Raw genomic sequence first — 13,831 nt, 5'->3', positions numbered from 1 at the left:
TATTCTATGAAGTGGGGGGGCCTGAGATAGGTAGTTGAAAAGTACTGTTTCAAGTCAACAAACCCTTGAAGTCAGTGAAGTTTTCTTTTGCCTTAAATAGGCTGTGGAACTGCTCTTAGGAGAGTGAAGTGACTACAAAGAGTCATTGTTTTGCCTACTCCATAGCAACGAACAACAGAAAGCCTTTTCCCAGATGTGTTTATTTAAAGACTCCATAAGATCTGTTTCAAAAATGAAGTTGTAGTTTTCATTTTGATGCTCTTTTTTTTTGTGTATCAGCAGTAAAAAGCTGACTGAACTAGTATACAGCCATAGGAAATCAACAAATATATGAGGGCTGAAACTGGGACAGTGAGAGAGGTAAGATATCCATTTTGGTGGGACACAAAACTAGGATAAGTGCAGTTATGTGTTGGCTTTTAAGGAATTACCTGACGTATTTCATAATTCCTCTGCAATTCCAGGTCATGTGGGAAAATTATCACTATGTTTTATGCAGTTAGAGAATCAATTGCTGCTTATTGATAATTCTCATCATGCACCAGAAGAAAATACTGTGAAAGAGCATTGTGCTGTATGTCCTTAAACCTGGTATACCCCAGGTCTTTCTTAAAGAGCACTTAGTTTCTGATGGGTGTAGAGAAAGCATCACAAGAGACTTCATCATGGAAGGGTGGAGAAGGAGGATCTTTCAAGGGATGAATTGGATTAATATCCCCCCAAATACCCACTGTCAGAGGAATAATATGTATTTTGACCTGTGTATGCATTTTTATTGTACAGTGTTGCATGGCTGTATTTATGCTCTGCAGGAAGGAAACTATTCGCTAGTAGTTTCTGCCATTTTTTTTCTTGGTAACCCTTTGCTTTTGTTCAAGAAAAGTGCAAGATAAATGCCTGTTTCAGCCTTCTAGATCTGGGAAATAATGGTGTATTAAATGTGATTAAGTTGGGAATTACCCTTAAGCAGGGTCATAATTACTGTAGATTTAGATGGCACGTTATACAAATTGCTGTGTGCTTATAATTACAAATTGAGTTTGTTGCACTCTGGGGGTTTATAAACTTTGTTTTGGCTATTAACACATTAAATAACAGTTATTGATGTAAATTACCGGATAAACCAAAATTTCAGTGTTGTGCTTAATCCAAGGTTTAATTAGGAATTAAACATAGTTAGCTTTAGCAAGGAAATTTGAGTAGTCCAATGTTCACTACTGAGCTATTGCTAAACATGGCCATAGTACCAAACCTGGGTCTGCCTTTGTGAGTGTGTTGGTGGTGTTTGCTGGTCACAGTGCCAGCACTGCAGTGGTGTGCAGTGAATGAGCCGGCTCTCAGCTCCCCCCAGCTCAGCCAGCCTGCCTACTTCACAGTTACCTACCTTGGACTTCTGGGCTGAGCTAGAGAGCCTGAGGTCGTAGTCTGAAACCTTTGCTCACTTCCTCTAGCACTGAAACTTCCTAGTCCTCATATTTTTTTTTACGTCAAGGTGATCTTTGTTTTAATGGAGCAACTTTCAGTTGTCCATTACCTGTGCTCCACAAATTGCCAGGAATAAGGATGCTAAAACATGAAAAATTACTTTCCTCACTCCTTACCCTGTACTGCAGATTTCTATGTTATCATGGTGGCAGCTCTACTGCTGGTTAGATGACAAAATAGTAGTGGGAGAGCAACAAACTAAACAGCCTCTATATGTCCTGTTGGTTCTGCCAAAGCTTCCTTTGCAAATCGCAGGTATATAGGGTAGCATGGAAGTCTACATTGGCTCTGTATTGTTAGAGGAGCCTCTCTTGCCCCAGTCTGCTAAGGCCTGAAGTGTCACCTCTGTATATTCGGCACAGCGCATACGCCCTGCACCTGTGTAGTCAGGATAGCAAAACCATGTAGCAATGTGCCACCAAAAAATTGTCCTAAAAGGTCAAACCTAGATGTCAATGAAAACTCCTTACTGCTTACCTGAGGGAGAACGGATTATGGTTACTATTACCTGAGGGAGATGGGATTAAGGTTACTGTTACCTGAGAGACTGGAATATGCAATATTGGGTTATGGTTCAACAAAGATGGCTTTGGAATGTTGAAACATAAATGAAAAATCACTCCAAAAATAATTGCATCAGGCTGCTTGACTCAGAAACCACAATGCCATCTGCGTAGTGTAGCAAGAATTTGGTTTTCTTTGTTTAATTTTCCCCATTGGAATGCATGCAAGATATTAAATACGTAGACGATTTTGGTATTTAATCTCTAATTTAGGTTTTAAAGACTTACTAAAACTAGGCCTGATTTAACAAAAACTTTTTAGCAGAAAGTTTGAAACAAAACTGAGAATTCTGGATTCTTGACATCAAGGAGGGGAAAGCTGTAATGATTATCCATGTAGTGTTTGAAGTGGGATGTGTTACTGTTGCTTGGTTGGTTGCTTATCTAGCATGTTCCTGTCTGTAGAAGGAAAATCCTGTTTGAAGCAGGTTCAGAAAAGCACATTCTTGAGAAGATTCTGTGACTGCTTTTGAGGTCAGAGCTTCTCAGCCACCCTTTTCAGTACATACCCTCCTGCTCAGCCCACGCTGAAACTGCCAGCACTTGGTTTCTAAATGGAAACTGGTTTCCAGAGGAGCGGTTGACTTCTGCAACTGCTTATGTCTGCTTTGGATTTGTCGCTGTTTACTAGTAGAGATGAAGGTAGGTGCAGGAGGGCATGGAGTCAGGACCAGAAAAATGTGGTATGGATGGTTGCGTGTCCCAGAAGGGAAGAGACTGTCTGGGTAACCATGAGATGTTGAAAGCAGGCATGGCAGGGTACATAGTCTCTGGTTATAGGCCTGCAGTGGCATTACTGTCAAAACAGTCGGTATAGGTGTGTCCTTCCTTCGTGTATTTGAGTTTCACTGAAAGCTAGTTAAACCCAGGCTTATTGGAATCTATGCCTAATGCTTCCTTTGGAAACTATGCAAAGCACACACTCAATCCAAATGTTTAACTGGGTTTAAGTAAAGTTGCTTTGGTTCTTTTTATCATCTAGAAAGATGTGATCAGCTCTTGTGGAATGTACTGTAAATAAGAGGTATGTTGTATATACAGCACGAGGGCACATCGGGCCTTCCATTGTGCTCTTTCTTGGACCTGATTTGTTTGAGCAACCTTTTAGTTTCTGACTAAACTTCTGAGTTTCCCCACGCTGCAGAGATCAGCCAGTGCTGCTTTTGTGTGCTGGAGCGTTTCCATTCCTAAAAAGTGCAGTGCAAATTGATCTGTCCCTACACAAAATTGCACAGATTATTGTGCAAATGATTATGAATGAAGCTATTAGTGCCGAGTTTACCAACCACTCCCCCCCTCCATCCCCTCAAAGAACAGTTCTTGTTTGCTTCCTTAGCTTCCCCTTCTCCAGTACCCTGGCATTGAAATGAAGACAAGGAGTGTCTGTGGTTAGACAGCTTGCCCAGCTTCCATAGACATGATGCTTATTTTGATGAAGGGAAACTTATTTTGGAAAGCAAGATGTTTTGACAGTCCCATGACACAGGAAACCCTAAAGTTAAAACTTGCCTTGCTCTCTCGTGTTATTACGGGATATTAATCACACAGACCTTACTGTTTTTTAAACACCCATTTATTTGTACCTTTAGAAAGCCCTAGTTATCCATAGGTTTAGTGGTGCAGTTTCAGCGGTTCTTTTGACCTGTAGAGCTAAAATTGCAGCAGCTATAGTCTACCAAAGAAACTGGCACTCAGCAAGGACTCTTCAGACACATTTGTGGGGCAGATCAGCAGAGGTGCTCAGAGGGCAGACACTTGGTAAGGTGATGTTCCCTTGGGACAATGAGCTCTGGAACTGGCTGACTCCTCAGTTCTTCCGCACTCAGATTGCCCCTCCAGATAGGCTGCAGACCTTTCTATTTTCTCTCGGCTTGAGGGAGGAAGAATAGGGAAGCATCATGAAGCGTTTTTGTTAACGCTTTGTTAAAGTATGTGTGTAAAATGTTATTGTGTGAGAGAAAATTATATGATTTCAGTATACTCCTTTGCAAGTGTGTGGTTTCTATATGAGGTGTATATATAAATTAAAGCACCTTTTACAGTGTTCTAGGAGATGAGATGGTTCCATTTATGAATTACCAGGTTACAATTAACTCTGTTTAGACTTGATTTCGTGCAATACTCGAATCACCGCATGGTGAATCTGTTTGAAAAAAACCCGAGGGAGGATTGTTCTTCGTGTGTCAAATACGGCGATGATGAAATTCAGGTGGTGTGGTCTAGTGTTTATTCTCTAATTCCAGTGGGGAATTCCTGCTTGCCGGAACTAGCTTTACTATTGAGCTACCGTGTGCTTGGAGGAGGTGGAGGTTTCTTTCTATTCCCATTTACGAATGCTGTGAGAACACTGAGGCTATGATGCAGCAAAATGCACGAGCTTTCTAGGTCAGGTTTCAGTGGAGCAATGAAGGATGATAATTAAAATCTTTTTTGAATTACTCATCTGAATGCCAGATTCTGACAGGTAGCTTTTAAATAAGAACTCAAACCACTCTTTCCAAAATCATTCTCCTGTCGCCAGGCTTCCACAGCACTTAATGTATGACTGTGCAGCTGCTTTCTGCGTGTTCCACAGCATCAGTTCACGCTCTGCCTTGCCACCGTGAACCTCAAACCACCTCGTACCAGGGCAACACATATGGAAACAGGGGTTTATGGGAAGCAGATCGGACTTGCATTATTGTGCTAATATTCAGACCAACAACAGGGAAGTTTCGATGCTGCTCTTTTGAACGTGTGTGATGTTGGTAAAATTAAAATCATAGAATGGCTTAAGGGACCTTAAAGCCCATCCAGCTCCACCAGGGCCCCCTTCCACTGGAGCAGCTTGCTCCAAGCCCCTGTGTCCAACCTGGCCTTGAGCACTGCCAGGGATGGGGCAGCCACAGCTTCTCTGGGCACCCTGTGCCAGCGCCTCAGCACCCTCACAGGGAACAGCTTCTGCCTAAGAGCTCAGCTCAGTCTCCCCTCGGGCAGGTTCAAGCCATTCCCCTTGGCCTGTCCCTAGGCTCCTGTCCCAAGCCCCTCTCCAGGTTTCCAGTAGCCCCTTTAGGCTAAACTAAGTCCCCATCGTTTACAACACCGTTCCGGGGGGGGCACCGTGCGGGACCCGGCCCAAACGGCCCCGGCCATAGCTGAGGGGCCGTGAGGGGAGGGCGCGCGCCGCGGCCGTTGGCGCCTCGCGTTGCCAGGGAAACCGCCCCTCACAGCACACACACACACACACACACACACCCCCCCCGCCACCTTCCCGCCACCGAGCTGCGCGCGGCCGCTGAGGGCAGCGGGAGCGGAGGCGGGGCGGCGGCGATGGTGGCGGCCGGGAGCGGGCCGGCGGCGAGTTCGGGGCAGCCATGTGGTGCCTGCACTGCAGCTCCGAGAGGACGCAGTCGCTGCTGGAGCTGGAGCTGGACAGCTGGTAAGTACCCTGCCGCGGGCTGGGCTTGCCTTTGAGCCGGGGGGAAACAACGGGAGCTCCCCGCCGGCCCGCCGCGGCGGCGGCGGCTCCGTCCTGTCACACACAAAGGGCTGCGCCCCGCCGCTGCCCGGCCTCGGCGATGGAGGCTGTGGGGAGCTGTGAGGGAGGGCAGCCGGGCGGAGCGGCCGCGGGGTCACCCCCTTTGTCTGGGAGGCGGCTTCTGGGTGAGCGTGTTGTTCAGGGGCTGGTGTCCTGGGTCGGGGCGGGGGGAGAGAACTGCGCTATTGTGGAACCATAGGATCATAGCAGAAATCAGGCTGGGAAAGATCTTTAAGCTCATCAAGTCCAGCCGTTGCCCAGCACTGCCAAGGCCACCACTAACCCATGGCACTGAGGCCTCGTCTCCACGCTGTGTGAGCACTTGCAGGGCCGGTGCCTGCAGCCCTGCCCTGGGCAGCCTGTTCCAATGCCTGAGCACCCTCTGGGGCAGGAATTGTTCCTCAGCTCCATCTAAACCTGCCCTGGTGCAGCTTGAGGCTGTTTCCTCTTGGCCCATCCCTTGTTCCTTGGGAGAAGAGGCTGACCCCACTTCACTACAAGCTCCTTCAGGCAGTTGTAGAGAGCAATAAGATCCCCCCTTGAGCCTCCTCTTCTCCAGAACAAACCCTCCCTGTTCCCTCAGCCGTTCCTCATCACACTTGTGCTTGCCATAAGTTTGAAGTTGTGGTTGTTTCTATGCAGTGTCAGAAGTGGACCCATTCCTTTTTTGTAGCCAAAGTTACAAAGCCAGAAGCCTTTAGAGAGTGGTGCTGCTATGTGCGAGCTGACTTGGCATGTGCGTTGCTGCCAAGGTACACACAGGTGAAAGAAGTGTATTTATGGTTGTGTACACACATGCAAGAAATCACATGGCTGGCATCAGACGAGCAGCGGGTTCTGCTTCAGAGCTCTGGGACTCGCTGTTCCCAGCAGCGAAACCTGGAGACCTGGCAGGTGGCTCCCGGCATGGGCAGGTGCATGGAGACTGGTGGTACCATCACCACTCATCCCCTGGGCCAGAGAGAGAAAGGACACTTCAGTTCAAAGGCCGTTGATGTAGGGATACTGGATAAGTGATGCAAGACAAACAGAAAATGGAACTTCCCATGCTAATACCTTAGGTCCCTATTGTTTTGGTGTTGTTAACTACTAAAGTAATGTGTGTCAAAATTACAAAAGCGCAGTACTCTGTTACATGAGGCACTCTAACACTAGATGTACAGACAAGTTTTTCTTATGCAATACTGTGTGTAGGTTATGATAGACTAAAATAGTTATCCTGGCAAGCACACACACAAAATGAATTTATCTCCACTGCACTGTGAAAGTTTATTCCACCAAATAATTCAGTGACATTCTGACCTGATCAACCGTTAAAGTAATACTCAATTTAAATAAAGATAGGCAATATCTTAAGTTGGGTGTGTGCACTTCTAGAAAAATATAAAAGGAGGATGTGACTAGATTCAGTGTAACTACATATGAATGCGACAACGTATGAATGCAACAGTGTCTTTTCTGGGAAAGAAAGGATTTGTATTTTTTTCATAAAGAAAAACGTTTTATAGTACAATTTAGTCACACATTTAATGATCCTCAAGCCCATTTTTACCCTGAAGGAAAATAATAAAGTTGAGCTTTTAAGGTTCCTGTGTGCAGTTGGTAATGTTTGTATAAGTGATATTACGTTTTCATGGCTCGCTACAAACTGTAATTGGTGAATGTTACTTTAGTGACTGACTTGCCTCTATTCACACAGTCACATTCTGCTGTTCAGTCATTGTTTCAGACTTTTTTCTTCCATTTGCACATTGCTATGCACTTCCTTTCAGTTAAACTTGATTATTCTGCCTGATGTGTTAAGAGAGGAATTGCTGAGTACTTAGTTTGGATGGTTGTATTTAACTGTGTCTGTTCCTGTGGCAGATAACCTTCACATAAATACAGAATTCATTATAGCCTTCTAGTGCTTGGGGAGAATGTAAGCCATGCGGAATAAAATGACACATTGCCCATTTTACTTCTACTTCTGTACCAGATGTCGTTTGTTGTTGTGATGTCTTGTTCCAGCTCCTGAAATTGCAGATACTGAGAGTACTGTTACATACTAGTCAGCTGGGTTTCTTTTCCCTTAGTTAAATGAGTGTTTGATATTTAGGTTTCATGTGTGAAGTTAGCTGTCATCCAGGTACTAATCTGAAATAATTCATTATTCCAAGATACTAATTGTAGTGCAAGATCTGGAGCTAACCAGTGACAATTACAGTGCTCAGCGTACAGGCAGCATCTAGTTGTTTCTTTGCCCGTTTAGAAGCTCTCTGGGAATCCTGGTGCAGTTAATAAACAATTTGCAATTTAGTTTCATGGAATAATTTACAACTTCCAGGTAAGGAAAGTCCAAGGATTCAGTTTTTCACCTGAAAAGTACAAATAGCAAATTAAACAGTAACTCTGAATTGTTCTTCCTGTTACAAATCTGTATTGGAAGGTTGCTAGGAGCTGACACAGTGTGTTACTGCTGGGCAAGCCGGCCTCCTCTGCTTGAGAAGGTGCCTACCAGCAGTTGACAAGGAACTGCTTGTTCCAGCAACCAGAGTGTTTCTCTTGAGACCTGGGAAGTGATTGCCTAGGATAGACAGCCGTGTGGTCGTCCGTAGGGTTTTTTCACCCTATGATCATTTTATATTTGCAAAATATGAATTCTTTCAAAGTGAACTTTGCATGGCTATAGAAATAATTCCTCAAAATACAGGGTCTTCATGAGAATGCCCTTCCATCACTTGGAGGCTGGGATTGTTTTGTGTATTTATGGATCTAGAGGTTAGGTGCTAGGACTCTGGATAGAACAGTTTATTCTGGAAGCAACAGTTCACCTTTATACCGGTCATGTTTTCTCTGGAGTATGAAGATGGCATTCAAGGATCAAGTTTTCTGAAGAGGAAGATCACATAATTGTGTAGTGGATTAGCACACTTACATGATTATTCTAATTATGCTTGCAAACTGTATTTGGCCTGAACACCACTATGAAGTAGCTGTGAATTATAAAAGCTGGCCTAAACATAGCCAGTCCTCTGTTGGTGGATACAAGGTGTCATCCCAAACCAACACTTATGAAGACGCTACCTCTAGGTATATAACATTTCCCTATATATTTCAGTTGTGCTTCCTAATGTTTAACACCGCTGATACTCAGACTTCAAGCATCTCTAGGAGAACATTAGGAAACAAGAGTGCTAGAAGTGAAATACTGCTTTCCTTGTAAAACATGTCCTTTTGCTTACTTTGTGATGTTCCAATTGAAATTCAAGGCAATGCATTATGTTAACTTTATAGCCTCAGCTGTGTAACTCTCAGTGAGCCGAATTGGGTCTAGTCTACTATCAGGGCAACTTTATTTTAGAAATATTAATCCCATAAAGATATTCTGGAAAGCATCCACTAGGCCTTCGTAGCATCTCAAGATCCAACATACACTCTCTTTATTGTAAACCCGTGTGGCTTCCAGTTTCTGCCTGATTCTGACAGGTATAAATGGATGTTTTGAGTTACTGTTTTGTTTTGGGGGGTTGTATGTTTGTTTTGTTTTGTTTTGTTTTGTTTTTTAAACCTGTGAAGGAGCAAAATTTTATGAGGAAAAAACCCTGCTTTGTGGCTTTGGGCATTGTGATGCATGGAAGTAGATTTGGTGGGTTGTTGGTGGGTCATTGAAAGGATTTATTGTCATTTAGAAAGAACATTAAGGGTGTGATTTTCTTGCTCTTTCAACATTTACATAGTTCTTTATCTGCCAGAATTGATGGCAATTTTATCATTAATTTCAGAGCCAAGCATATTTTAGTCATAGTAGCTGTCAATCAATTACTGCTTTTTATGTTTATTTAATAAAAGAACTGCAGGAGACCTCAGAAACTGTAATCAAGATGAAGCCCTGATTGCTCCATTTGTTACATTAAATACACCAGGATGTGCCCTTAACCTGGACACTGTGTAATCCACAGAGCAACTGGAGTTATGACAAGAGGAATCATGGGTTTGGAGAGAAAGTGTGTTGGTGCATTGGTTTAGTTAACTGTGCTTTGTTTAGATGTCATTTATGTTTAAACAGAGTATGGGCCACAAGCCAAAATCGTATTCCCATGTTTGCTTCTTTATTTCTGTTGCCTGAGAAGACTCTGTGGTTAGCTGTAAGAGCAGAATCAGGCCCTGGATTTTTAAGATGATTTTTAGCATCATGTATATTGTGATTTATGTCAAAACTTATGTAAATACAGATTTTGTTTAATTCACGCATCTTTGTTATGCAGAAATAGTTACTGAAGATGGGCTTTTTTAGAAAGACATAATAACCAAAAGTATTTTAGTTACATAGCCCTTGTGTCTGTCAGGAATTCATTTGAATTTTATTTGGAGGAAGGATGATTCCAGTTAGGGTACAGGCAGAGTTTACTGCACGGGTGTGATTTGAGTCCAGGTTTCCAGAGAAGAACAGATGCTGCTTTAATCCACTGGAGCACAAAGCCCTAGTATTATGTTAATGGGGACTGCAAATGTAGCTAGATAAATCTTCTTTTGCTTCCTTACCAAAGACAAAAGACTAGAAACATTTTAATGAAATTATTATTAAGATGTCTTTAATAAAAGAAAAGTAAGAAAGCCAAGCTTTGGTATGATAAATAAAACCAACCATTTTGTCCCTGTGAGAGTAGCAGAAAATTAGAATGATGGTTTTGATAGCCTTTAATACAGGAAATTGACATAGTATATCTGTTAATCAGTTTCTTTCAGTAGTTCAGTGTCACCCAAGATAAACTTGTACTTAAAAACAAAGGACCAAATTCCCTGTTGCCTCATGTCATGCAAGCACAAAAAAATGCAGCAGTTATGATTTAGCTTCCTTTTACAGAAGTGGCTACGTACAGGGCTGGGCAAGAGAAAAAATGTCCTAAGCCTCTTTTGGGGAGCATGTGCATTGTTTAGTCCAAAAAATGTCACTCACGTAAAATTAGCAAAATTAACAAGGATGGATATGTCATGACTTTAAATGTTTGGTAAGAAGAGGGAAGAAGAAAACTGACTTCTGTTTGTTGATACATGCATAATCTTTCAGGTTATCTTCATGCAGTGTAAGGGAAGCAAGGATGCCAACCTGATGGATTTTCTGTGGCAGGGTATGTTCACTGCCAGTCCTAAAACCGCACTACAGGAAAGTTCACAGTTTGACTTCAGTTTCATTTTCAGTCTCCACCTTCATAGAAGAACAGACCTAACTCTGTCACAGATCACAGAGAGAGTTAAATACTGCAGTGGCTGTGGGCACTGTAGGTTAGGCTGCTGTACATTGGACCATATCTAACTTGAGTTTAGTGTATTCTTTTTAGTGTAGCGTACAGCTGTGATGATCATAGCTGTGGCCCATTCAGTTTTCATGAGTCAAGTTGTGGTAGGCCATGTCAGTACTTGCACAGAACTCCAAGGATAAATCTTTGTGAAGGAATAGATGATTTAGTTGGAAGCACTCCTGCTTTTTAACGATAATACCAAAGACAGGGTCTCCCTTGTTGTTTGGGAGGTTGTGCTGAGGAAGTCATCATTCAAATGGGACAGACAGCAGTGTTTCTGATCCAGCTGTAGTTCCTAGGGGTCTAATAGTACATATGACAGAACAGGCCTGTAAAATCCTCTGACTTTCTGGTCATGTTTCAGCTTCATAAAAAGCTTTTCTCTCAATGCAGCTTCCCTCTACACTTTCAATTGGGTATAAAAGTTGTCGTTATTTTTCTTTCTTATGTGGTTCTGCTTTATTGTAATGTGTTTTGAAATAGCTGTTGAATTTCCATTCTAGAGGTGTCTGGGTTGCTTCTCATATTTTGAAGTTAACATTTCACTGCGTTCTGAATGTTAGATATTTTCAGTTCTTAGGTTCTGGAAAGAAAGGCAGTTCATTATTGTTTATATATTCTTCTATTTTATTCTGTGAACCTTGTTTAGAAGATGCCAGTGATATGGAGCATTTAGTAGAAACTGATCTCCATCAGGAGCTGCTTCTAATGCTTCAAGTTTTGGGAGAATGGGACTTCTAGTAGTTTCCTATTAGTGTTCATAGTTAATGCTTTGTGAAATTGAAAGAAGAGAGGATTGCCCAGCCTTAATGGGAATCGTCCCAAATGGTGGCAACCTGTTGCAAACTTGGATTCTTTTTTGCTATTAAAATGTGATTAAAGTGGTTTTGAGTAGGTTAGCCTAGGAGAAAAGTACTTCTGGTTTTCCTGTGCTGCCACAGTGCAGCATGTTACACAAGATCATTTCTGACTGTGTCTTTGGTTGACATTTTCAAAATCTGCCTTTGCCTAATATTTGATTTTCAGTTCCTAAAATGGTGACTCTTGTTTTTAGGAACTGGACTTCTGTCCTAGAAGACCATTTTCCATTGTGGACAGATCTATGAATTAAATTGTGGTAAAGAGCCTATACATTCTAAGAATGATCTGAGTTGTGTATTTTAGACCCGATGCTCTTTTGTGGGTGCTCATCCTCATGTGCAACTCCCAGCTAAGTTGACTGTATCAGCAGGAGCCCGTGCAGGTTGTCCATGCTTCTGGGAGCAAGAGGTGCAGAGCTGTCCTAGGCACCTGTGCACTGCATTGAAAAGGAGCTGCTACATGCTCCTGTATATATGACAGTTAATGACAGAATAATGATAGTTATTCTGTGTATGCACAGTAAATCCTCTACATCTAGGTACTGATTGGCAGTAGCTAATAAAATTCTTTAGAACACAAGAGCAGCTATTAACATTTAGATAATAGATAAGCTTTGTAAGGAGAAAGCTCTTGGTTTATAGCAAGCTTTGAAATAGCATTTATAGGTTTCCAAGACAGGAATTGCTACCTGTGTTATTTTTTCATTCCCATCATTGAGGTGAGTCAGAAGTTGTAGTGAAAGCCTACATTTAATTTCCCACTAACAGAAAGAACTATAAAATATATAGACTCAGCATAATGGAGAGGAAATGTAAAGGGAAGGAAGTTTGTGAATGAGAAAAAGCATGTCAGCTCTTCAACTGATTTAGAGGTTGTAAGCAATCTCCTGAGGTCTCACTTTCCTAAGAGTGAAGATTTACACATACTAAGACACAGGATGTCTTTCTGAAGATGTCTGCAAATATCTTCTGTATTTGAACATGTTGACTCAAACCTAAGTAACCCCTAAAACTACTTTTTTTCCACCAAACTCCATACTTCAAACAAAAGATCTCTTACCACTTTGTTTCCTTAAACATTATGTTCTGTACACTTTGATGTAAACCTTGGGTGTGTTGCACAGGATAAAATCTCACTTTTATGAGGATGCCTGTGATTAAGGATAGGTTAGCAGTGATTCTGTTCCAGTAAGTTACAACACAGACCTCTCCATGCATGCAGAATGCTCAAGGACAGTTCCTATTCTCATTAACTTCGTAGCAACACTCTTAACTTCATTGGAAGCACGAAAAAGGTTTATATGTTCTCCTCCAGCTTCTCTCCTGCCTGGTGAGTTTCTTGTTCCTGTTTGCACTTATACATCTTAAAATCACATTGTTCTTTCACAGGCAGAACTAGAAGGGTTTCTTTCTCTTTTGGGTTTGGTTTTTTTCTTTAAGACTTGGCACAACATAGTTGGCAGTCTAAATGCAGGGTTTGTGCTGTATTTAAAACTGAGTGACACTGTTATAGGTAGTTCTAGATTCAGTTAGATCAGTGGAAGGTCTTTCTGTGATCAGACTTAACAGTCCATCCTCCTTTTTGATTGCTTTTTTTAGGTGTGTTGCTCTATAACCTTACAAGTTATCTTTTGCTCTATCTCTTGCTATCTGTTGCTCTTTAATGTTACAGGTTTATTGTAACGTCAGAAGTCAAATGATCACTGAAAGTTGAACAAACCCTTTCTTTCTGATTTTAAAAATGGGAAACTTCAGCTAACTGTTTCTTAAATGCAAGTGAGAAAACAAAGCATTTTATGTTAAGTGGTGACACTGCTTTGAAGCACAACTCATTAGAAAACAAGGTTTTACTAACGGGTTGTTTTAAATAGGTCTTTTTGTATAATGTTTGTTTGCTACTTTAAATGAAAATATGGCCTAAATGAATACAGTTGTGATGTGATCCATGATGTTATGTGATGCGGCGCCCAGTACAAAAATGTGGGTTTATTTTCATTTCTGCTGTGTGGACCCTCTACATACTCTCTGGTTTATGATGATTCTTAGCTTCCCCTTGCCCAGGCACTCAGGCATACTAGAAGGGAAAGGCTGGCCTGCTAACAAATTGTTCCTAGTTGTCTATGT

General features: G+C 42.1%; 1 protein-coding gene across 9 annotated transcripts in view; it reads left to right on the top strand.

Annotated features, from left to right (window-relative positions):
• The window catches only part of IQSEC1 (IQ motif and Sec7 domain ArfGEF 1), a 337,900-nt gene that overhangs the window by 260,441 nt on the left and 63,628 nt on the right, over positions 1 to 13,831 (top strand). Inside the window, exon 1 of one of the 9 annotated variants that reach the window (XM_065687874.1) lies at positions 5,326 to 5,466. The exons of 7 other annotated variants lie outside the window; for them this stretch is intronic. In XM_065687874.1, coding sequence (XP_065543946.1) covers positions 5,402 to 5,466 — 65 coding nt within the window. In that variant the 5' untranslated portion in view covers positions 5,326 to 5,401. Of the gene's footprint in view, positions 1 to 5,325; positions 5,467 to 12,961; positions 13,038 to 13,831 lie in introns of those variants that run through there. One more of the 9 variants, XM_065687876.1, reaches the window with a different exon arrangement.

This window comes from Lathamus discolor, chromosome 7, assembly GCF_037157495.1.
Source record: "Lathamus discolor isolate bLatDis1 chromosome 7, bLatDis1.hap1, whole genome shotgun sequence".
Classification (NCBI taxonomy): Eukaryota; Metazoa; Chordata; class Aves; order Psittaciformes; family Psittacidae; genus Lathamus; species Lathamus discolor.
This window is presented reverse-complemented; position numbering and strand designations above follow the sequence as displayed.